Raw genomic sequence first — 26,170 nt, forward strand, 5'->3', positions numbered from 1 at the left:
AGCTCTGGACACGGAGCTAACTGGAGCTCTGGACACGGAGCAAACTGGAGCTCTGGACACGGAGCTAATTGGAGCTCAGCAGCATCATCACTGTTGGACTTGTGGAAGGGTGGGTAGACTCTGGACACGGAGCTAACTGGAGCTCAGCAGCATCATCACTGTTGGTCTTGTGGAAGGGTGGGTAGACTCTGCACAGAGCTAACTGGAGCTCGGCAGCATCATCACTGTTGGGCTTGTGGAAGGGTGGGTAGACTCTGGACACGGAGCTAACTGGAGCTCGGCAGCATCATCACTGTTGGGCTTGTGGAAGGGTGGGTAGACTCTGGACACGGAGCTAACTGGAGCTCGGCAGCATCATCACTGTTGGTCTTGCTGGCAGCCTTGCTGGTTTGATGATGCTGCTCATCACTCTCCTTTGGCTTTGATTGGCTACTTTTTGACCATTGTCTGAAGAAGCCTATTGTGGTGAAATGTCATGAGCACATTTTTTAAATGTACTTTTAATCTTTTCAGAAACTTTGAAATGAACCACATGGATTCTAATTGTGGACTCAGCTAAAACTAGACAAATACACATTTTTGTTGTCTTTTTTGGGACCAACTAAATTGATACCAACAGCGGAGAATTCCCAGCAAGAGCATGGGGCTACAACTGTAAAGAGGAGAACAGGGGGAGTATTCCCCTTGGAGAACCCAGAGTGCAACACTGAAGAAACACATATTGGAGAATAACAACAATCTCAATCTGAAGCTCTAAAGAAAAAAGAGGAATAGTGTAAATCAGGACCATCATTCTTCCTCTGGCTGTATGAATCAGGAACACCATTCTTCTTCCTGTCTGTATGAATCAGGAACACCATTCTTCCTCCTGTCCACCTATTGTCCCTGTATGAATCAGGAACACCATTCTTCCTCCTACCCCACCTACTGTCCCTGTATGAATATTAGTTGGCATCTAATTGAAGAACAGACTGCTTTATAGATCCCAGCCTGAACAAACAATTGTTTGGGCCTTACTTTGAGCACTTGCACTGGGCCTCCATTGAGTCTCCATGTGTCAAGCAGTACAGAGAAACACCCACTAGATGACAGCAGAGGCCTGCTCTTGGATCTACCCTGTCTAACCACCAGTTTTGTGACCTTGTTCCATCAATATGTCCATACTACTTCACAACCCATTTCAGGTCTTGACCAGCAATGTCCCATTGGGCTCAAGCAAGCCGAGAGTGAGGTTCTAGAAAGAGGACTGACTTTCATACCAACTCCTAAACAGGTGGACTGACTTTCATACCAACTCCTAAACAGGTGGACTGACTTTCATACCAACTCCTAAACAGGTGGACTGACTTTCATACCAACTCCTAAACAGGTGGACTGACTTTCATACCAAGTCCTAAACAGGTGGACTGACTTTCATACCAACTCCTAAACAGGTGGACTGACTTTCATACCAACTCCTAAACAGGTGGACTGACTTTCATACCAACTCCTAAACAGGTGAACTGACTTTCATACCAACTCCTAAACAGGTGAACTGACTTTCATACCAACTCCTAAACAGGTGGACTGACTGTCATTCTAACTCCTAAACCGGTGGACTGACTTTCAGACCAACTCCTAAACAGGTGGACTGACTTTCATACCAACTCCTAAACAGGTGGACTGACTTTCATACCAACTCCTAAACAGGTGGACTGACTTTCATATCAACTCCTAAACAGGTGGACTGACTTTCATACTAACTCCTAAACAGGTGGACTGACTTTCAGACCAACTCCTAAACAGGTGGACTGACTTTCATACCAACTCCTAAACAGGTGGACTGACTTTCATACCAACTCCTAAACAGGTGGACTGACTTTCATACCAACTCCTAAACAGGTGAACTGACTTTCATACCAACTCCTAAACAGGTGAACTGACTTTCATACCAACTCCTAAACAGGTGGACTGACTTTCATACTAACTCCTAAACAGGTGGACTGACTTTCAGACCAACTCCTAAACAGGTGGACTGACTTTCATACCAACTCCTAAACAGGTGGACTGACTTTCATACCAACTCCTAAACAGGTGGACTGCCTTTCATATCAACTCCTAAACAGGTGGACTGACTTTCATACTAACTCCTAAACAGGTGGACTGACTTTCAGACCAACTCCTAAACAGGTGGACTGACTTTCATACCAACTCCTAAACAGGCGGACTGACTTTCATACTAACTCCTAAACACGTGGACTGACTTTCATACCAACTCCTAAACAGGCGGACTGACTTTCATACCAACTCCTAAACAGGCGGACTGACTTTCATACCAACTCCTAAACAGGCGGACTGACTTTTATACCAACTCCTAAACAGGCGGACTGACTTTCATACCAACTCCTAAACAGGCGGACTGACTTTCATACCAACTCCTAAACAGGTGGACTGACTTTCATACCAACTCCTAAACAGGTGGACTGGGAGGAGCTCCGGAGGGATCTACACGTCTATCATAGAAGATTGAAGTTATCAGATTATTTTGAATATGAAACAGATTTTCCTCAGATACTATTTCCAAACCCCTCACATTGGGAACCTCAGTTGGAGTCAGAAACTATACAGACTCTTATACGTAGGGATGTGGCTTCCTTTTCACAATTCAGAACCAGACCTGTTAATCAGCTTAACCTTATAAATGTTCTAGAAATGTAGTGATTAAACCAGCAGATAAGGGGGCTCAGATTGTTGTAATGGATAAAGTGAATATCTTCTTGAAGCCAATAGACAAAAGGATCATGTTAAACACTATGTTCCATTGTCCCACTCAACACCAGAAAACACAAAGATTAATCCAGGAGATAAACTGTATGAGGATAAGTACATTACAGATAAACAGATGGTCTATCTTTTTGGGCCAGATTCTCCAAGGCCTAGACAGTTTTACTTACTGCCTAAAATACATATCTCCTGAGACGTTGGCGGTTCCCTGCGGCTAACCAATAGGAAGTGATTGTGTCTCAGAGACATGGGCGGTTCTCTGCATCAGACCAATAGTAAGGGATAGTGTATCAGAATCTTACTGTATTGCTGAATATATAGATTTTTATATTAACCCTCTATCCCAGAAACACCTAGCTATGTTCAGGATACTGATGAATGAAGGGTTAATTACTATTGTATTACTCTTTTTATTAACTTAGCTACTGACTTGTTCTATTGTTGTTGCATTGTCAAGAGGTTAACCTGCAAGGAAGCATTTCAGTACATAATACTTGTATTGTACTTTATATTATTATAGATATTTTAGGGTTGCCATGGATTTCAAGCAGGCAATGCCATCAGGTCCAAACCCAAAACAAGGAGATTGTAGGAGACAGGCGTGTTGGGGGTTTCCTGCCAGCATGACCACCCGCTTCACTTCCTGAACATGAAAAAGGGTGAAAGGTGGGATGCAGTAACAAGGAGTTTTTTTCAGTTTCTTTTTCAGTATTTTATTTCAGTGTTGATTAATTTAGTTAATTTAGTAAATTGTATTTAGTTATTTAGTGCAGATAATGATGTACTTCTTCTGTAGTTTGTCAAATGCAGTCAACCTGCTGAGAGATGAAGGAGGGGATGAGAGGCCAGAACATCAACCTCATCTTCATGGAGGACATTGATGCCAGATGCAGTGAACCTGCTGAGAGATGAAGGAGGGGATGAGAGGCCAGAACAATCTCATCTTCATGGAGGACATTAATGCCAGATGCAGTGAACCTGCTGAGAGATGAAGGAGGGGATGAGAGGCCAGAACATCAACCTCATCTTCATGGAGGACATTAATGCCAGATGCAGTGAACCTGCTGAGAGATGAAGGAGGGGATGAGAGGCCAGAACATCAGTCTCATCTTCATGGAGGACATTGATGCCAGATGCAGTGAACCTGCTGAGAGATGAAGGAGGGGATGAGAGGCCAGAACATCAACCTCATCTTCATGGAGGACATTGATGCCAGATGCAGTGAACCTGCTGAGAGATGAAGGAGGGGATGAGAGGCCAGAACATCAACCTCATCTTCACGGAGAACATTGATGCCAGATGCAGCCACATGTGCAAGTAATTAACCTTTTTAATTCAAGATCTCATTGACTTTCACATTTGAAAAGCAGTTTCTCCAACAATAGTTTTAACATGAACATTTTGTCCATAACTTTTTAGAGAAACTTTCCTGAATTGAATCATAGGACCAAATTGGTTGTTCCAGTTTTCCATGCTGATGGACATGACTTGCCATGTCAGGAACTTGAACAGGATCATTAAAATTGTCAGTAGGTATTTATTCATATTTTATAAGGTTTAACCAAATAACCCTTTTACCATTGTATGACATGATTTTATATTTCTAGATGAAATTCAACATCTGATATGTGGAAGGTGCTGGACTGGCAGATGGGGAGCAGATGGAGAGGCTGTGGTCATATCTGAGGCGCTTCTGAGCTCTGAGCTCTGTGCTGGGAGGAGCAATATGTTGCAATGCTCCAGCAACATACAATTGCAATGTATGTAATTCATTTCAAATGACTAAACAAAGTTGTTATTTTTCGACATGCATTATTGTATGCCCTCTGTAATCCATTTTTTATTTTCAGGGCACAGCAGGGAAGTGGAGATGGAACAGCTGTTTTTTAGTTTGTGCAGATGGAGAGGTACTTCCTCAGTTTTTAACAGTGTAATTGTTAGATCAATGAATATAATTGATCTCCCTGGTCAAAGTATTTAGAACCTTTCTGATGACAGAAAACTGAAGATGATGGAGAGGAAGAACAGCATCCTCCATCGATGGTCCCCCACCAGCAGTCTCTTCCAGACTGCACTCCACAGACTGCAGAGGAACAGATTGATGGTCCCCCACCAGCAGTCTCTTCCAGACTGCACTCCACAGACTGCAGAGTAACAGATTGATGGTCCCCCACCAGCAGTCTCTTCCAGACTGCACTCCACAGACTGCAGAGTAACAGATTGAGGACCAATCTGGAGGGAACCTTCAGTCTGCTGCTAGAACGGAGGTTCCTCTGTGGCCTGATGACAGAATATGCAGGTTATATATATATATATATTCAACAATAGGAACAAGTCAACTCATATCAGATCTATGATAATTCTGGGTGGTCAAACACAATAATAATGTTTATTTGTATCTGTTTCTGAACTTGGATTCTGTTGCTAATGATCTATTGGTGGATGGTAATCAGAGTAATTGTATAGCAGCTTTAGGTCATTTTTTATTTATTTTTTGTTTAGATTGGATTACCTTTAACATATTTTCTGTCTGTATTATCTGTTATCAACAGATGGTCAAGGTATAGATTATGTCACACTCTGACCTAGGAGAGCTGTGTTTTCTCTGTTTAGCTAGGCCAGGGTGTGATAGGTGGGTGGGCAATCTATGTTTTATTTTCTATGTATGGTTTCCAATCAGAGACAGGTGTCTTTCGTTGTCTCTGATTGGAAGCCATACTTAGGCAGCCTGTTTTTCCTTTGTCCTTGTGGGTAGTTATTTTCTGTTTAGTTCATGAAACCTGACAGAACTGTTTTGCTGTCGTTTTGTTTGATTGTCAGAGTGTTCTGAGTAAAATAAATACAAGATGAACATCTTCCACGCTGCACCTTGGTCTACTCCTTTCGACAGCTGTGACAGATTATCTGTTATCAACAGATGGTCAAGGTATTGATTATCTGTTATTAATAGATGGTCAAGGTATTGATTATCTGTTATCAATAGATGGTCAAGGTATTGATTATCTGTTATCAATAGATGGTCAAGGTATTGATTATCTGTAATCAATAGATGGTCAAGGTATTGATTATCTGTAATCAATAGATGGTCAAGGTATTGATTATCTGTAATCAATAGATGGTCAAGGTATTGATTATCTGTTATCAATAGATGGTCAAGGTATTGATTATCTGTAATCAATAGATGGTCAAGGTATTGATTATCTGTTATCAATAGATGGTCAAGGTATTGATCATCTGTTATCAATAGATGGTCAAGGTATTGCCAACCGCCTGTCCAAAAGGCCACGGTCGGTAGTAGCAAAAAAATACATGTGAAGGACTACAACCTGATGAGACAAGGTTTGTCCTCACAGCTCCTACAGGCCCTGGTGTATGAGGATGCAGTGCAGGTGGACAGCACTGCTTGGTCCTGGAGAGCAGGAGGAGCAGAGGATGATGGGAGTTTCACCTCAAGCAAAGGCTCTTTGTTCTCTTTGTGAAGAGAAGCGCTACATTGAGGATGATGTCTTCACTGCCAAGATGTTCTACTCACATGAGCAGGAACTGATCGTGGAGGACTTACAACATTACACAGAGCAGGAACTGATCGTGGAGGCCTTACAACATTACACAGAGCAGGAACTGATCGTGGAGGCCTTACAACATTACACAGAGCAGGAACTGATCGTGGAGGCCTTACAACATTACACAGAGCAGGAACTGATCGTGGAGGCCTTACAACATTACACAGAGCAGGAACTGATTATGGAGGCCTTACAACATTACACAGAGCAGGAACTGATCGTGGAAGCCTTACAACATTACACAGAGCAGGAACTGATTATGGAGGCCTTACAACATTACACAGAGCAGGAACTGATTGTGGAGGACTTACAACATTACACAGAGCAGGAACTGATCATGGAGGCATTACAACATTACACAGAGCAGGAACTGATCGTGGAGGCCTTACAACATTACACAGAGCAGGAACTGATCGTGGAGGCCTTACAACATTACACAGAGAAGATGGATGTTGTCTTGGGACAAGAGCTGTCCTTGCTGGAAAGCTTGATGAGCTCCAGCAGGCAGAAGGACAATGTGAATTGTTTCAAAAGGGCTTTTATTGAGGGCAGTGTCAGAAACTATGAAGTGGAGGAGGATGATGACTATTGTGATGACGACAACAACGATGGTGATATTGATGGAGGAACAGATGAATGAGGCTGAGGGTGATGACGACAACAACGATGGTGATATTGATGGAGGAATAGATTAATGAGGCTGATGGTGATGACTACAACAACGATGGTGATATTGATGGAGGAACAGATGAATGAGGCTGAGGGTGATGACTACAACAACGATGGTGATATTGATGGAGGAATAGATTAATGAGGCTGAGGGTGATGACTACAACAACGATGGTGATATTGATGGAGGAATAGATTAATGAGGCTGAGGGTGTGTTTTTTTTTTCAAATGTCCATTCTGTTTTAATTGATGTCATTGTCTTCCTGCCCTTTGTTTATAACGGTATGTTTTATTGCTCTTTTGGGGTTGAAAGAACCACATTTCTGTTTAATTGTTAGGTGTGATACAGGCCATTGTTGCATGTCATTTACTATTTATGTCATGGTGAGGAGAACCTGACTTGAGCCTGATATACCCCAAGAGTCTAATGGAATAGACAGGTTTGCTTCCTCCAAAGCATTGTCTTTTTATTGACCTGTTAGTTGTGGAGTTTGTAAATATATTTTATTTAACCTTTATCCTCTCTAGGGCAGGCGGGACGAATTCGTCCCACCTACGCAACAGCCAGTCTAATCCAGTGGCGCGATTTTCAAATACCTTAGAAATGCTATTACTTCAATTTCTCAAACATATGACTATTTTACAGCTATTTAAAGACAAGACTCTCGTTAATCTAACCACACTGTCCGATTTCAAAAAGGCTTTACAACGAAAGCAAAACATTAGATTATGTCAGCAGAGTACCAAGCCAGAAATAATCAGACACCCATTTTTCAAGCTAGCATATAATGTCACAAAAACCCAGAAGACAGCTAAATGCAGCACTAACCTTTGATGATCTTCATCAGATGACAACCCTAGGACATTATGTTATACAATACATGCATGTTTTGTTCAATCAAGTTCATATTTATATCAAAAACCAGCTTTTTACATTAGCATGTGACGTTCAGAACTAGCATACCGCCGCAAACATCCGGTGAATTTACTAAATTACTCACGATAAACGTTCACAAAAAACACAACAATTATTTTAATAATTATAGATACAGAACTCCTCTATGCACTCGATATGTCCGATTTTAAAATAGCTTTTCGGTGAAAGCACATTTTGCAATATTCTCAGTAGATAGCCCAGCCATCACGGCTAGCCATTTAGACACCGACCAAGTTTAGCCCTGATCAAACTCCGATTTACTATTACAAAAGTTTCATTACCTTTATTGTCTTCGTCAGAATGCACTCCCAGGACTGCTACTTCAATAACAAATGTTGGTTTGGTCCAAAATAATCCATCGTTATATCCGAATAGCGGCGTTTTGTTCGTGCGTTCCAGACACTATCCGAAATGGTAAAGAAGGGTCGCGCGCATGGCGCAATTCGTGACAAAAAAATTCTAAATATTCCATTACCGTACTTCGAAGCATGTCAACCGCTGTTTAAAATCAATTTTTATGCCATTTTTCTCGTAGAAAAGCGATAATATTCCGACCGGGAATCTCCTTTTCGGCAAACAGAGGAAAAAATTTAGGTTTAGGTTTTGGCCAGGCTCCCATTACCTCCTAACTGAATGGGGGACCGGTGCGACTGCGGTGGTCGGCTGAGGCGGACAGAGCTTTTGGTAACCTGAAGGCTCTGTTTACCACGGCTCCAGTGCTGGTGCATCCTGATCCCTCCTTAGCGTTCATAGTTGAGGTGGTCGCATCCGAGGCTGGAATAGGGGCTGTGCTGTCTCAGCGCTCGGGTAAGCCACTAAAACTCCGCCCCTGTGCTTTCTTTTCGAAGAAGCTCAGCCCGGTGGAGCGAAACTATGATGTGGGGGATAGGGAGTTGTTGGCTGTTGTCGGGGCTCTGAAAGTGTGGAGACATTGGCTTGAGGGGGCTAGACACCCTTTCCTCATTTGGACTGACCACTGAAATCTGGAGTACATTCGGGCAGCGAGGAGACTGAACCCTCGCCAGGCTAGGTGGACTATGTTTGTCACACGCTTTGTTTTCACCCTTTCCTACAAACCAGGTTCCCAGAACGTGGAGGCAGACGCACTGTCCCGGCTGTATGATACAGAGGAGGGGCCACGGAGCCCACTCCGATAATTCCAGCTTCTTGCCTGGTGGCACCGGTGGTATGGGAGGTGGCGTGGACATCGAACGGGCGTCACATGCAGAACCCACTCCCCGCCAGTGTCTCGTTGGGTGCGTGTACGTTCCGTTTGATGTTCGCGATCGTTTGATCTGTTGGTCCCACACATCACCCTCCTCTGGTCATCCTGGTATTGGTCCGCCTTGCGGTGAAGTACTGGTGGCTAAGGACGTGAGGGTTTATGTCTCCTCCTGTTCGGTACGCGCACAGTGCAAGGCACCTAGACATCTGCCCAGAGGGAAATCACAACCCCTTCCCGTTCCGCAACGACCATGGTCACACCTATCGGTGGATTTCGTGACGGATCTTTCTCCGTCACGGGGTAACACCACGATCCTGGTCGTTGTGGATCGGTTTTCTAAGTCCTGTCGTCTCCTTCCTTTGCGCGGTCTCCCTACGGCTCTACAAACTGCGGAGGCCCTGTTTACCCATGTATTCCGGCACTACGGGGTGCCTGAGGACATAGTGTCTGATCGGGGTCCCCAATTTACGTCTAGAGTATGGAGGGAGTTTATGGAACACCTGGGGGTCTCGGTCAGTCTTACCTCAGGTTTCCACCCCGAGAGCAACGGGCAGGTGGAAAGAGTCAACCAAGAGGTGGGTAGGTTTCTGCGGTCCTATTGCCAGGACCGGCCGGGAGAGTGGGCATCGTTTATCCCCTGGGCGGAGATGGCCCAAAACTCCCTCCGCCACTCTTCTACTAATCTAACCCCTTTTCAGTGTGTGCTGGGTTATCAGCCGGTCCTGGCACCATTCCATCAGAGCCAGATCGAGGCTCCTGCGGTGGATGAATGGTTTCGGCACTCGGAGGAGACATGGAACGCTGCCCATATACGACTACAACGAGCCATCAGGCGGCAAAAGGCGAGTGCCGACAGCCACCACAGTGAGGCCCTGGTTTATGCACCGGGGGATCGGGTCTGGCTCTCAACTCGAAACCTGCCCCTTTACCTGCCCTGCCGAAAGCTGGGTCCGCGGTTTGTGGGGCCATTTAAAGTCCTGAGGAGACTGAACAAGGTTTGTTATAGGTTACAACTCCCCCCTGATTATCATATTAACCCCTCGTTCCATGTGTCTCTCCTCAGGCCGGTGGTGGCTGGTCCGCTCCAGCAGTCTGAGGTGTGGGAGGTTCCTCCGCCCCCTCTGGACATCGAGGGGGCCCCGGCGTATACAGTACGCAGTTAATCCGGGAGTTTCACCGCTTCCGCCCGGATCGCCCTGCGCCCCGTCCTCCGGGTCGTCCCCGAGGCCGGTGTTGGCGCGCTGCTGGAGCCGCGAGTCAAGGGGGGGGTACTGTCACGACTTCCGCCGAAGTCGGCCCCTCTCCTTGTTCGGGCGGCATTCAGCGGTCGACGTCACCGGCTTACTAGTCGCCACCGATCGATGTTTCCCTGTTCGTTTTGTTTTGTCTTTATTATACACACCTGTTTTCAATTCCCTTATTATGTTCCTTATTTAACCCTCTGGCTTCCATTTCTGTTTTGTCCGTGATTGTTCTTTGTCAGTGGTTGTTGGAGGTGTTTCTCCTCACCCTGTTATTTTGCTGTTGGAGATTTTGACTTTGTTTTTGAGTAAACAAGACAGTTTTGAACTCAAACAGTGTCCTGCACCTGACTCCGCTACGTCTCCAAACCAAAAGAGTTACAATAATTGCATAGAGATATTGGTGATTTTATGAACTTAATCAGATCCTAATTATTTTACTGTCACTGAATATATTATGTACTAATCAAATGTGTTAAGATGTTGTTCCATTTGAAGAGTAGACCTATTCATTATGATAATATAAAAAATTGTCCCGAAGCCAAACCTAGTTGACGAACCCTGTTTTATAGTATGCCATGGTCTTTACTGGCCAAAGGTTAAACTACTGTTATGTTTATGATATACTATGGTGTTGTGTCACTAGACTTGACTTGACCAGATATTATTACATCCAAAGATCAACTGTATCTAGAACATAGATACAGAGCCACTTGTCATCAGGAAGATTCTCTCTCAGCACAACGGAAACTATCTCAATGACTTGACATGTTCTGGTTGTGAATTCAGGCTACAAGGTAAGAATCTTCCCAGGGATTATTGTAAAGTGTGTAGGGACATTAAATGTATGGTGTTATTTTAGTATAGTGAATGACAGTAAAACACTCAGATCTAACAGTCCATTTCACCTGGGACAGCTACGTGACAGTTCAATCATACAAAATGGCGCTAACTGGGCGTAGTCAAGTCAAATTCAAAAACATACTGTTTATAGTACTAATATTAGTAAATAGTACTAATATAACTAATAAATAGTACTAATATTGTTTATATATCGTATTATACGATTTGTACATCGCGGTTATTTTACCATTTGTAAAATTGTTCATGTATCATAGTTGTAAATCATCTTTCAGAATATCAGAACATTTGTTGTTTTCTAAACTACAATGAGCTCCTGCTTCCTCTGTAATTTGGTATGAAACCACTGAAAATACTTTTCTTAACATTGTTATTATGAACTGATTTCAGTAACAGCATAATAATATCATACCTGTTGAACAAAGCAACACACTAGAATGAGAGAAATTATTAAAAGAGAAAGTGAGACATTATTATTATTATTATTACATATTATATTGTTATTATTAATATTCTGATTATTATTATAATATTGTTATTTTTATTATTATTAGTTCCACTACATGGAGAAGAGGTGAAAAATATCAATCACAACTACATCTTCATGTAATTGCATTAAATCACCTGACTGTTTGGATGTGTCTGTTAGTAAATGTTTTATTTCTAAAATAAATCATAAAATAGAACATGCTGGATCTCTGTTTAGTTGTCACTGTGTTAACCACAACCAACATGCTGGATCTCTGTTTAGTTGTCACTGTGTTAACCACAACCAACATGCTGGATCTCTGTTTAGTTGTCACTGTGTTAACCACAACCAACATGCTGGATCTCTGTTTAGATATGTCACTGTGTTAACCACAACCAACATGCTGGATCTCTGTTTAGTTTTCACTGTGTTAACCACAACCAACATGCTGGATATCTGTTTAGTTTTCACTGTGTTAACCACAACCAACATGTTGGATCTCTGTTTAGGGGTCAGTGCTCTTAAATTAGTCTCTCTGGGGAGAGAGAGGAGGGGGGCCCTGTCTCTAAAATGAGTCACTCTGGGGAGAGAGAGGAGGGGGGCCCTTACTCTAAAATGAGTCTCTCTGGGGGACATGACACCAAAGCTAAGAGGTGAGATTTTATGAAGAATTTATTACGTTTATTTCCAAAATAAATAGCTATGTTAAGATGAAAGCACTTACTGTAAATCTCTCTGGATAAGAGCATTTAAAAAAAACCTGTTTAAGCATTTAGCTTTTTTTTTATTTGTTATTTTATTATATTTATTATTGCAAGACAGAACACTTGATAAACAAGCCACATTAGTTTTATTTTTCAAATGTGGTTTGAACTGGTGGTTTGAACTGGTGACCTCTATGTGAAAGTCCAGCAACTGGTGTGGGATAGGTGGGGCAGGTTTGAGACTGATCTAAGGAATTAACAAGAAAAATACACTTTATTTCTCAGCTGCCTCACCAGTATCTGCACATGAATTAATACCTTTTAATTGCTAAATATTTCCAATAGATGGTAGCATAAGACCACAAAGCATCAGTTATAGGCTACAAGCAGCAATATGATTGACATAAAATAGCATGCAAAGACTATGTCCCATTATTTTCTAAAATGGTCACTCATTACTTTAGTTAGCTACATATCTCGTATTAGGGCTGTGTTACTTTTGGGAGAGCAAAAATAGTGACTATAGCAGGTATTGAACCCCGGGTAAATTATCACTAGTGAGAACCTCAACCTCAGTTTACATGCAATATAAAAAATCATCTTAATATCTGATACTGAGAGTAAACAACCTCGGAATAGAAAAGACAAGAGTGCGTCTTCCAGCCCGCAATAAATTACATCATGCAACCCTCGTGATTAGAAAATTACCTCAGCATTCCCCTGGCTTGCTCTTGAAGGCAGAGTGAAGAGTGCTCCCTGACGACACAAGGCTGAGATGAGCTAGTTTGATAAGTTTTCCATTGTGAAGCATAATTTTATACGTAAACTTTGTATTTGTAGTCAACTTCGTTCTTCTGTATTTATCTGTGGTCACAGAGAGATGGATAAACCATGTGATTCTATGTTAGCTGAGACCTTCTGTGATGCAGGAGTGCAGAAAATCATCTAAGCTGTTCAACGTTAATAACGATGGTTTTGGGAAACAGCTCGGAGATTTAACCTCCAACAAAGGTTTTGATGAACTTAGCTTTAAGATGCTTTTGGGAAACCAGGCCCTGGATAAAAACATCTGCTAAATTCAAAACTAAATGTTTTACTGACAGATCCCATATTACTGTATTTAATAATAAAAATAGACAAAATTATTTTGATTTCACAAATGTATCATTTGTACAGATCTTTATTAAACATGTAGTTCTTTGTTACATTTGATATATATTATTACTGTATAAAACCTAGCAGTACTACTGATTTCTCTGAGAGTGAGGCTGTCACGATTCCCACCGACGGTGGCGCCCCCTCCTGCTCGGGTGGCGCTCGGCGGTCATCGTCACCGGCCTATTAGCTCCCACCGATTCCCTTTTGCTTTTCCCTTTTTTTATTTTGTGACACCTGTGGTCAATTAGCCATTAGAGGGGCTATTTAGTTTAGCTGGCCCGCTCCTGTTCGTGTGGGATTAATGATTGTTTCTTGTCAGACGGCTTATGTTCGTGTCGACGTTGTTTGACGCCGTATGTATTTTCTCCCCTGTGTGTGGGAACATTTGTTTTTTGTGTGAGTGTATATTAAAAACACCACTACCCTGTGTTCGCTGCTTCCTGCGCCTCATTCCTCCTCCACGATTACCAAGCCGTAACAGAGGCAGTTATATATTATTACTGTGTAAAACCTAGCACTACTACTGATTTCTCTGAGAGTGAGGCAGATATATATTATTACTGTATAAAACCTAGCAGTACTACTGATTTCTCTGAGAGTGAGGCAGCTATATAGCATTTTGCAAAAAAACATGATTATTTGTCTCTCTGAAATGAACACATCTGTCACGGTTGTCGTAGGTTAAAGCGGACCAAGACGCAGCGGGGAAATCTGCACTCATCTTCTTTTTATTTAAACGGACAAGAAGGTGAACCAAAACAAACACGGGAAAAACCACAATGACTAAATAACAGGCCAGTAAGGCAAACAAGCTATACACGGAACAATCTCCCACAAACCACTAAAACAAATATAGGACTCTCAATCAGAGGCAACTAGAAAACACCTGCCTCCAATTGAGAGTCCACACCCCAATTACCTAAACATAGAAATAGACTAAACTAGATAGAACATAGAAATACATAAACATAGAACAGTGACCAAAAACCCCAGAATACATAAATCAACTACCCCTCTACATAGACACACACCCCGAACCACATAAACCAAATACCCTCTGCCACGTCCTGACCAAACTACAATAACAAATAACCCCTATTACTGGTCAGGACGTGACAACATCAAGTGATAGATTTTCAACAAATACGTTTCTATTATTGAACAATCCCATGCAATGATTAGATAGTGAAAAAACACACCAATCTCTTTAATAATTTATTTAAGAAATAAAAGCTAATTTACCAACATTTATGAAAATGGATACATAGCGTTTTGGAATGAAACTCATCTTATGTGTCCCCATCTGAGCTAGGAGTAGATGAGCGATGTAATGTTTGTCTCTGTTGTGTTGAAGCCCGATCAAGCAGGACAGACCAGCCTCCCCTGTACCCAGCTGTGTGTCCATGAAGAGTGACAAGTCTATGGCGCCTCCTATACACTTTAGAGAGGGAGACTTTTCTACTGAACAAAGGTAAGAAGAACTCATGGGTCATAGTCAGTGAGTTAAACAACACTGTCTCTAGTCATTTCTCCTCTCCCATTTTCCCATTTATTTTGGTTGTTTTCATAATCGATTGGCTAATCCTTTTGTCCATTTTCATAGTCCTAAAACAATATTAAACAAACACAACATTCCCTCTGTGTGTGTGTGTGTGTGTGTGTGTGTGTGTGTGTGTGTGTGTGTGTGTGTGTGTGTGTGTGTGTGTGTGTGTGTGTGTGTGTGTGTGTGTGTGTGTGTGTGTGTGCGCACTCCCTGGATGAGGAGATGTAATTTCATGTTTTCTCCACAGAAACCAACAGGAGAGATCAGAGTCAGATATTCTCAGTGGTCAGTCTTCCCAGAGTCATCAAACAGACCTGGCCTCCATATTCAGTGTGTGTGTTCCTGTTATGTACATTTGTGTTTGTTTACCTCAAGTAAAGTTGATCTGTCAATCATTCATTCATGTGTTAATGAGAAAACATTTCTTCTCTTGCTTAACTTATTTACTTGATTTATTTCAGTTGCTTGAAGAGAATATTATGACATTTGTGAAGAACGAGCTGAAGATGTTCAAGAGGATTCTTAGTCCAGAACTCCCAGAAGGCTTTGAGAGTCAGAAGCTGGATAAGGAAGTGGTGGACGCTGAAGATGAGAAGCAGGAGAGGAGTGCTAGAGAGGGGGCTCTGAAGATCACACTGCACGTCCTGAGGAAAATGAACCAGAAGGAGCTTGCTGACACACTGGAGAAAAGTAAGATCTGTCTGCCTCATGTTGAATGCTGTTTTATAACATTTAAAGCTGTAGCTAAAGTACAGCTAAAGTAGGTGTGTAACTCGATGATATTGTAGCAGCCTTAATGAAACACCTAGTCACCTCATCAAGTAGCAGCAGGGATGTGTCGTGTTGATTAATTTAGAGAGAGAGAGACACAACATTAATAATACCATCAATAATACCAATAATAATATAATCAGTCACACCAGTCTGTAATGAATTATGAAAACATTTACACATTTATACAGTCAGTTAAGAGAATAAAATATTATAATTTAAAACTTTATAACAATCCTACAACACTGTAGGCATTAAAACAGACGTAATATTAATATCCTCTGTGTTATTTCTAGATTCAGATGAACTTGCTGTGATTTGCGAACGTGAACTCAAATCTAATCTAAAGAAGAAGTTTCAATGTGTATTTGAGGGGATCGCTAAACAAGGAAACCCAACACTTCTCAATAAGATCTACACAGAGCTCTACATCACAGAGGGTGGAACAGGAGAGGTCAATAATGAACATGAGCTGAGACAGATTGAGACAACAACCAGGAAACAAGCAAGACCAGAGACTGCAATCAAATGTAACGACATCTTCAAACCCTTAACTGGACAAGACAAACGTATCAGAACTGTGCTGACAAAGGGAGTTGCTGGCATTGGAAAAACAGTCTCTGTGCAGAAGTTCATTCTGGACTGGGCTGAAGGAAAAGCAAATCAGGATGTCCAATTTGTATTTTCATTCCCTTTCCGGGAGCTTAATTTGATGAAAGGGGAAAACACTTTCATTGAACTTCTCAATAACTTCTCAATGGAAACCAAACAATCAAGAATCTCCAACTACCACAAGTACAAAGTTCTGTTCATCTTTGATGGTCTGGATGAGTGTCGACTGCCCCTAGACTTCCAGAAGAACAAGATCTGTTGTGACGTCACAGCGTCAACCTCAGTGGATGTTCTGCTGACAAATCTCATCAAGGGAAATCTGTTTCCCTCTGCTCTCCTCTGGATAACTACCCGACCTGCAGCAGCCAATAAGATCCCTTCAGGGTGTGTTGACCAGGTGACAGAGGTACGAGGGTTCAGTGACCCACAGAAGGAGGAGTACTTCAGGAAGAGATTCAGTGATGAGGACCTGGCCAGCAGAATCATCTCACACATAAAGACATCAAGGAGCCTCCACATCATGTGCCACATTCCAGTCTTCTGTTGGATTTCTGCAACAGTCCTTGAACACATGCTGAAACATAAGAGAGAAGAGATGCCCAAGACTCTGACTGAGATGTACACACACCTTGTGGTGTTTCATACCAAACAGAAGAATGAAAAGTATCTTGGGAAAGAAGAGACAGGTCCACAGTGGAATAAAGAGAGCATTCTGTCACTGGGAAAACTGGCTTTTCAACAGCTTGTGAAGGGCAATCTGATTTTCTATGAAGAAGACGTGAAAGAGGCTGGCATTGATGTCAATGAAGCCTCAGTGTACTCAGGATTGTGCACACAGCTCTTTAAAGAGGAATGTGGGCTGTACCAGGACATGGTGTACTGCTTTGTTCATCTGAGCATTCAGGAGTTTCTGGCTGCTGTATATGTGTTCTTCTCATTCATCAACAACAATGAGAATCTAATGGCCAAACCTCAATCAACGTCCAGGAACCTTTCTGTGCTGTTCAGAGACAAGCATAAAGTTACTTTCTACAAGAGTGCTGTGGATAAAGCCTTACAAAGTGAGACAGGAAACCTGGACTTATTCCTCCGCTTCCTTCTGGGCCTCTCACTGGAGTCCAATCAGAAGCACTTACGAGGTTTACTGACAAAGACAAGAAGCAGCTCACAGAGCCATGAAGAAACAGTCAAGTACATCAAGAAGAAGATCAGGGAGAATCCCTCTCCAGAAAGGTGCATCAATCTGTTCCACTGTCTGAATGAACTGAATGATCATTCTCTAGTGGAGGAGATCCAAAGCTACCTGAGATCAGGAAGTCTCTCAAGTGAAGAACTGTCACCTGCACAGTGGTCAGCTCTTGTCTTTGTGTTGCTGACTTCAGAAAAGGAGCTGGATGTGTTTGACCTGAAGAAATACTCCAGATCAGAGGAAGGTCTTCTGAGGCTGCTGCCAGTGGTCAAAGCCTCCAGAGCTGTTCTGTGAGTAAATAAAATGACATATAAGAACTAATCATCAGGAAGAAATATTCTGTTTAGATAAAAATGTAATATAATATGTATATCATGTTATATTGAAAAACATATTGAATAAATGCTTTGATTTTCACATTAGCATAACAATATGACCATTCAATTCTAGGAGATGGAAGATTTTTCTATATGTTGTTTGGGAGAATAAACCAAATGCATCTACCGTTGTCCTTCTACACTACTGGTGTTAAATTAACAGTGTGTTTGTGAAGTCATGATGATCTCTTTGTCAGGCTGTCAGGCTGTGGAGTCACAGAGGAAGGCTGTGCTTCTCTGGTCTCAGCTCTGAAGTCAAACCCCTCACACCTGAGAGAGCTGGATCTGAGTAACAATGACCTGAAGGATTCAGGAGTGAAGCGTCTCTCTGCTGGACTGGGGAATCCCCACTGTAAACTGGAGACTCTGAGGTCAGTATTCCTGTAGTTGGTCAAAAAGTGATAACTGTTCACCAGATCCACATGTGTTTACCAGTCACATATAGTCCACACCATATGTGTTTGGACAGTGAAGCTTACAGTTTTAAATTTGGTGATATGCTCCAGCATTTTGTATTTGAGACATAATGTTTCATATTAGGCAACAGTACAGAATGTCACCTTTAATTTAAAGGTACTCATACATTTATATTTTACAGCTAATAAATGAAACCACTTTATGTATGTAGTTCTCCCATTTGAGGAAGTCCTGATTATTTGTACAAATTAATTTAGTCAAAAGTTTAGTGTCCATTATTCTTTGCCTGCAGTGATTACATCAAGCTTGTGATTCTGCAAACCTGTTGAATGCATTTTCAGGTTGTTTTGGTTGTGTTTTGGATTATGTTTTTCCTAATAGAAACTGAATGGTGAATAATGTCCTGTCATTTAGGAGTCACTTAACTTGTATTGTCAGTAAGAATAGAAGATGTTTCTGAAGACTTCTACATTCATGTGGATGCTACCATGATTATGAATAATCATGAATGAATCGTGAATAATGATGAATGAGAAAGTTACAGAGGAACAAAGATCAGACCCAATCTGTTATTGGTAATGGTGAGAGGTTAGCATGTTATGTTGTAGCCTCTGTATGTGGTAATGGTGAGAGGTTAGCATGTTTTGTTGTAGCCTCTGTTTGTGGTAATGGTGAGAGGTTAGCATGTTTTGTTGTAGCCTCTGTTATTGGTAATGGTGAGAGGTTAGCATGTTTTGTTGTAGCCTCTGTTATTGGTAATGGTGAGAGGTTAACATGTTTTGTTGTAGCCTCTGTTATTGGTAATGGTGAGAGGTTAGTATGTTTTGTTGTAGCCTCTGTTATTGGTAATGGTGAGAGGTTAGCATGTTTTGGTGTAGCCTCTGTTATTGGTAATGGTGAGAGGTTAGCATGTTTTGTTGTAGTCTCTGTAACTTTCTCACTAATTATTATTTTAAACTTTATTTGTCACATGCACCAAATACAGCAAGTGTAGACTTTACCGTGAAATGCTTACTTACAAGCCCTTAATAACCAACCGTGCAGTTCAAGAAGATAATTCATTTTTCTTAATCATGGCATCATCAGGATTCATTTAGTAGTGTTTAGAAACATGTTATCTACTCACTTAGAAATAAGATTAATCCAGTCATCATCCACCATTTTAAAATTAATAATATTTTTATACAACCTGTCTGTAATTGTATTTCTTCTGTGTTGGCAGACTCACTGGCTGTAAACTCACAGACACATTCTGTAAAGTGTTGGCCTCAGTTCTCAGTTCAAACCCCTCACACCTGAGAGAGTTGGATCTGAGTAACAATGACCTGAAGGATTCAGGAGTGGAGCTGCTCTCTGCTGGACTGGGGAATCCCCACTGTAAACTGGAGACTCTGAGGTCAGTATTCCTGTAGTTGGTCAACAAGTGATAACTGTTCACCAGATCCACATGTGTTTACCAGACACACATAGTCCACACCATATGTGTTTTGACAGTGAAGCTTACAGATTAAAATGTGGTACTATGCTCCAGCATTTTGGATTTGAGACAGAAAGTTTCATATCAGGTAACAGTACAGAATGTCACCTTTTATTTGAGGTTAATGGTGAGAGGTTAGCATGTTTTGTAGTAGCCTCTGTTATTGGTAATGGTGAGAGGTTAGCATGTTTTGTTGTAGCCTCTGTTATTGGTAATGGTGAGAGGTTAGCATGTTTTGTTGTAGCCTCTGTTATTGGTAATGGTGAGAGGTTAGCATGTTTTGATGTAGCCTCTGTTATTGGTCATGGTGAGAGGTTAGCATGTTTTGTTGTAGCCTCTGTTATTGGTAATGGTGAGAGGTTAGCATGTTTTGTTGTAGTCTCTGTTATTGGTAATGGTGAGCGGTTAGCATGTTTTGTTGTAGCCTCTGTTATTGGTAATGGTGAGAGGTTAGCATGTTTTGTTGTAGTCTCTGTTATTGGTAATGGTGAGAGGTTAGCATGTTTTGTTGTAGCCTCTGTTATTGGTAATGGTGAGAGGTTAGCATGTTTTGTTGTAGCCTCTGTAACTCTCTCACTCATTATTATTCTTGATTCATTCATGATCTTTCTCAATCATGGCAGTTACAGGATTGATGCAGTCATGGTTTTTAAAGAATATCGTACCAAATGCGAAGCTTCTGACTACTTTAATACTCTATAAGTTCATTGGTCAGAATACTTATGACTTCTTCAAATAGGGGGACTAGATACATAAAGTGCTTTTGTTTTTCTAAATGGTGAAACAGATATTTATTAAAATACCATCAAATAAAAGGTGATACCCTCAATGAAAAATATACTGCCACTATTTTCACCACCAAAGAATATCAGTGTGGTTTTAATATGTTTAATATAATTGAATTAATATAATATGAATGTATAATATGATTTGACTCTTTGCAGGCTGTCAGGCTGTCTAGTCACAGAGGAAGGCTGTGCTTCTCTGGTCTCAGCTCTGAGGTCAAACCCCTCACACCTGAGAGAGCTGGACCTGACATACAATCACCCAGGAGACTCAGGAGTCAGACTGCTCTCTGCTGGACTGGAGGATCCAAACTGCAGACTGGAGAAACTCAAGTTTGTAGAGGGTTTATGTCAATGTTCATATCAGACATGTTTGACTTATCAGGCTAGTTAAGACAAACATTCTTACCACCACTTGGACAAAGTTATATTGTGTGTGTGTGTGCTGAGTGAGTTCAGGTGTATCCCTCAATGACTGTATGTTCTTCTGCTTACCGCTACAGTGTGGAACATGGTGGCGAGAACACAATGAAACCTGGGCTTAGAAAATGTGAGTGTTGACTGCTGTGAAGAATATGACTAAGAATAAGTCTTAATTCAAGTTAAGTCAAAGACCACCATCATTACTGACTTGTTCATATTAAATATCAGCTGTAGTTCTACAGAAGCAGAAATCAGGGACACCAAAGTTTACAAAGAGTTGCTTTGACAACGTGTGTCTGTGTATGTGTGTGGCGTGTTCGTGTAACATAAGGAATGTGTGTTCATGCATACATACAGGTGTGTGTGTGTATAATTAATGGAAATAAGTGTGTTTTATATTACCGTACAGTATAACATATGATCATTCAACATGTCTCAAGTTACCTTAACTTCTCCTTTTGATACCTAGAAACATCTACATTAAATGAATTAGTGAAAAGTGAGTTAACATTCTAATGTGAATGATGATGATTTCTAATATTGTGTCTGGTTTCATCCATCAGATGTCTGTGATCTCACACTGGACCTAAACACAGTAAACAGACACCTCTTTCTGTCTGAGGAGAACAGAAAGGTGACATGTAGGAGAGAGAAGCAGCCGTTTCCTGATCACCCAGAGAGATTTAAGGGCTGGGGACAAGTGTTGTGTAGAGAGGGTCTGACTGGGCGCTGTTACTGGGAGGTAGAGTGGAGTGGGAGAGAAGCTGTTATAGGAGTGACATATAAAGGAATCAGCAGGAGAGGAGGGGGTAATGACTGTTGTCTTGGATACAATGACAAGTCCTGGAGTCTGTTCTGCTATGACAACAGATACACTGCCTGGCACAATAATAATCTCACTACCTTAGTCGTCCCCTCCTCCAGCTCCCACAGAGTAGGAGTTTATCTGGACTGGCCAGCCGGCACTCTGTCCTTCTATAGAGCATCCTCTGACACATTGACCCACCTGTACACATTCACCTCCACATTCACTGAGCCCCTCTATCCAGGGTTTAGGGTTCATTATGATTCCTCAGTGTCCCTGTAAATAATAACCTGACACAATCCTGGCTTAGGAGGCACTCTCAATTGTTGACTTCTGTAACCGTAAAAGCCTTGGTTTCATGCATGTTAACATCAGAAGCCTCCTCCCTAAGTTTGATTTATTCACAGCTTTAGCACACTCCGCCAACCCTGATGTCCTAGCCGTGTATGAACGCTGGCTTAGGAAGTCCACCAAAAATTCATAAATGTCCACCCCCAACTACAACATTTTCCGTGAAGATAGAACTGCCAAAGGGGAGGAGTTGCAATCTACTGCAGAGATAGCCTGCAAAGTTATGTCATACTTTACAGGTCTATGTCCAAACAGTTCGAGCTTCTAATTTAAAAAATGTATCTCTCCAGAAATAAGTCTCTCACTGTTGCCACCTGTTATAGACCCCCCTCAGCTCCCAGCTGTGCCCTGGACACCATTTGCGAATTGATTGCTCCCCATTGATCTTCAGAGTTTGTTCTGTTAGGTGACCTAAACTGCTTAACACCCCGCCCGTCCTACAATCTAAGCTAAATGACCTCAATCTCAACTAAATCATTAAGGAACCCACAAGGTACAACCCTAAATCTGTAAACCTGGGCACCCTCATAGATATTATCCTGACCAACTTGCCCTCCAAATACACCTCTGCTGTTTTCAATCAGGATCTCAGTGATCACTGCCTCATTGCCTGCATCCGTTATGGGTCCACAGTCAAACGACCACCCCTCATCACTGTCAAACGCTCCCTAAAACACTTCTGTGAGCAGGCCTTTCTAATCGACCTGGCCCGGGTATCCTGGAAGGATATTGACCTCATCCCGTCAGTAGAGGATGCCTGGTAGTTCTTTAAAAGTAATTTCCTCACCATCTTAAATAAGAATGCCCCTTTCAAAAAATGTATAACTAAGAACAGAATAAGCCCTTGGTTCACTCCAGACCTGACTGCCCTCGAACAGCACAAAAACATCCTGTGGCGTACTGCACTAGCATCGAATAGTCCCCGCTATATTCAACTTTTCAGGGAAGTCAGGAACCAATGCATGCAGTCAGTCAGGAAAGCAAAGGCTAGCTTTTTCAAACAGAAATTTGTATCCTGTAGCTCTAACTCCAAAAATTTCTGGGACACTGTAAAGTCCATGGAGAATAAGAGCACCTCCTCCCAGCTGCCCACTGCACTGAGGTTGGGAAACACTGTCACCACCGATAAATCCATGTTAATCGAGAATTTCAATAAGCATTTCTCTATGGCTAGCCATGCTTTCCTCCTGGCTACCCCAACCCCAGAAAACACCTCTGCACCCCCCGCAGCTACTTGCCCAAGCCTCCCCAGCTTCTCCTTCACCCAAATCCAGATAGCAGATGTTCTGAAAGTGCTGCAAAACCTGCACCCATACAAATCAGCTGGGCGAGACAATCTGGACCCTCTCTTTCTAAAATTATCCGCCGCCATTGTTGCAACCCCTGTTACTAGTCTGTTCAACCTCTCTTTCGTATCGTCCGAGATTCCTAACAATTGGAAAGCTTCTGCGGTCATCGCCCTCTTCAAAGGGGGTGACACTCAAGACCTAAATTGTTACAGACCTATATTCATCCTGCCCTGCCTTTCTAAAGTCTTTGAAAGCCAAGTTAACAAACAGATCACTGAACATTTCGAATCCCACCGTAACTTCTCCGCTATGCAATCCGGTTCCTGAGCTGGTCACGGGTGCACCTCAGCCACGCTCAAGGTACTAAACAATATCATAACCGCCATCGATAAAAGACAGTACTGTGCAGCCGTTTTTATCGACCTGTCCAAGGCTTTCGACTCTGTCAATCACCGTATTCTTATCGGCAGACTCAACAGCCTTGGTTTCTCACATGACTGCCTCACCTGGTTCACCAACTACTTCTCAGATAGAGTTCAGTGTGTCAAATCGGAGGGCCTGTTGTCCGGACCTCTGGCAGTCTCTATGGGGGTGCCACAGGGTTCAAATCTCAGACCAACTCTTTTCTCATTATATATCAATGATGTCGCTCTTGCTGCGGGTGACTCCTTGATCCACCTCTACGCAGACAACACCATTCTGTATACATCTGGCCCTTCTTTGGACACTGTGTTAAGAAACCTCCAAACGAGCTTCAATGCCATACAACTCTCCTTCCGTGGCCTCCAACTGCTCTTAAACGCTAGTAAAACCAAATGCATGCTTTTCAACCATTCGCTACCGGCACCTGCCCGCCCGACTAGCATCACTACCCTCGACGGTTCTGACCTAGAATATGTGGACAACTACAAATACCTAGGTGTCTGGCTAGACTGTAAACTCTCCTTCCAGACTCATATTAAACATCTCCAATCCAAAATCAAATCTAGAATCGTCTTTCAATTTCGCAAGAAAGCCTCCTTCACTCACACCGCCAAACTTACCCTAGTAAAACTGACTATCCTACCGATCCTCGACTTCGGCAATGTCATCTACAAAATAGCTTCCAATACTCTACTCAGCAAACTGGATGCAGTCTATCACAGTGCCATCCGTTTTGCTACCAAAGCCCCTTATACCACCCACCACTGCGACCTGTATGCTCTAGTCGGCTGGCCCTCGCTACATATTCGTCGCCGACCCACAGGCTCCAGGTCATCAATAAATCTATGCTAGGTAAAGCTGCGCCTTATCTCAGCTCACTGGTCATGATAACAACACCCACCCGTAGCACGCACTCCAGCAGGTATATCTCACTGGTCATCCCCAAAGCCAACACCTGCTTTGGCCGCCTTTCCTTCCAGTTCTCTGCTTCCAGTGACTGGAACGAATTGCAAAAATCACTGAAGCTGGGGACTTATATTTCCCTCACTAACTTTAAACATCAGCTATCTGAGCAGCTAACCGATCGCTGCAGCTGGACATAGTCCATCTGTAAATAGCCCACCCAATCTACCTACCTCATCCCCATATTGTTTTTATTTACTTTTCTGCTCTTTTGCACCCCAGTATCTCTACTTGCACATCATCATCTGCTCATTTATCCCTCCAATGTTAATCTTCTATATTGTAATTACTTTGCTACTATGGCCTATTTATTGCCTACCTCCTCACACCATTTGCACACACTGTTTATATACTTTTTTTTCAATTGTGTTTTTGACTGTATGCTTGTTTATTCCGTGTGTAACTCTGTGTTGTTGTCTGTGTCGCACTGCTTTGCTTTATCTTGGCCAGGTCGCAGTTGTAAATGAGAACTTGTTCTCAACTAGCCTACCTGGTTAAATAAAGGTGAAATAAAAAGTACAATAAAAATGTAAAAAAACTTTTTAACCTCTCTCGTCCCACCTGGCCAACATCCGGTGAAATTGCAGAACGTGAAATGCAAAAAACAGAAATGCTCATAATAAACATTCATAAAACATACAAGTATTATCCATCGGCTTATAGATGAACTTCTTGTTAATCCAGCCGCTGTGTCAGATTTCAAAAAGGCTTTACGATGAAAGCATACCATGTGATTATCTGAGGACAGAGAGGTTTTAAGGGAATATCCTATTTTGCATGCCAGGGAAGGTGTTATGTTTTCATTTTTATCACTTAAGTACACAGCTACATTCCTGGCCCCTGACACTGCCAACTTGAAGTTGGTTGGTACAAGGACTTCCTGAAGAGTCTGCACATGTGGATCTATCTCTGTTACAACAAGCATGAATCGGCCAAGTTCTCACATCTTCTGACTTAAATACACATTCTGGGACTTGACCATGTTCTCACATCTTCTGACTTATATACACATGCTGACACTTGTTTTGAACATGTTTCTCATATAACATATCCCCAAATGTACACATTCGTGGATCGTTCTTATATTGAAGGGCATCTCGTCTTGGTTCATGTTCTGGGTTCATGCGCTTCCGGGTTTGGAGCGGGCAGTCGCA

At 42.1% G+C, this 26,170-nt stretch overlaps 1 protein-coding gene across 2 annotated transcripts; it reads left to right on the forward strand.

The window, feature by feature from the left end:
* Nucleotides 1-11,072: 11,072 nt before the first annotated feature.
* On the forward strand, nucleotides 11,073-25,608 carry LOC145876902 (protein NLRC3-like). Of its 2 annotated transcripts, XM_082972271.1 has the most exons (11): nucleotides 11,073-11,196; nucleotides 12,239-12,382; nucleotides 14,946-15,062; nucleotides 15,382-15,466; nucleotides 15,596-15,824; nucleotides 16,202-17,996; nucleotides 18,281-18,454; nucleotides 19,723-19,896; nucleotides 20,922-21,095; nucleotides 21,266-21,312; nucleotides 21,749-25,608. In XM_082972271.1, the coding sequence occupies exons 2-11, from the start codon at nucleotides 12,300-12,302 to the stop codon at nucleotides 22,270-22,272; spliced, it is 3,402 nt and encodes a 1,133-aa protein (XP_082828397.1). In that variant the 5' UTR covers nucleotides 11,073-11,196; nucleotides 12,239-12,299; the 3' UTR covers nucleotides 22,273-25,608. The 2 variants fall into 2 exon arrangements, with proteins under 2 accessions (XP_082828397.1, XP_082828398.1); XM_082972272.1 differs by lacking the exon at nucleotides 21,749-25,608 and having other exon boundaries at nucleotides 21,266-21,695.
* Nucleotides 25,609-26,170: the final 562 nt, after the last annotated feature.

Source organism: Salmo salar, unplaced genomic scaffold, assembly GCF_965601325.2.
Source record: "Salmo salar unplaced genomic scaffold, fSalSal1 ptg000619l, whole genome shotgun sequence".
Classification (NCBI taxonomy): domain Eukaryota; kingdom Metazoa; phylum Chordata; class Actinopteri; order Salmoniformes; family Salmonidae; genus Salmo; species Salmo salar.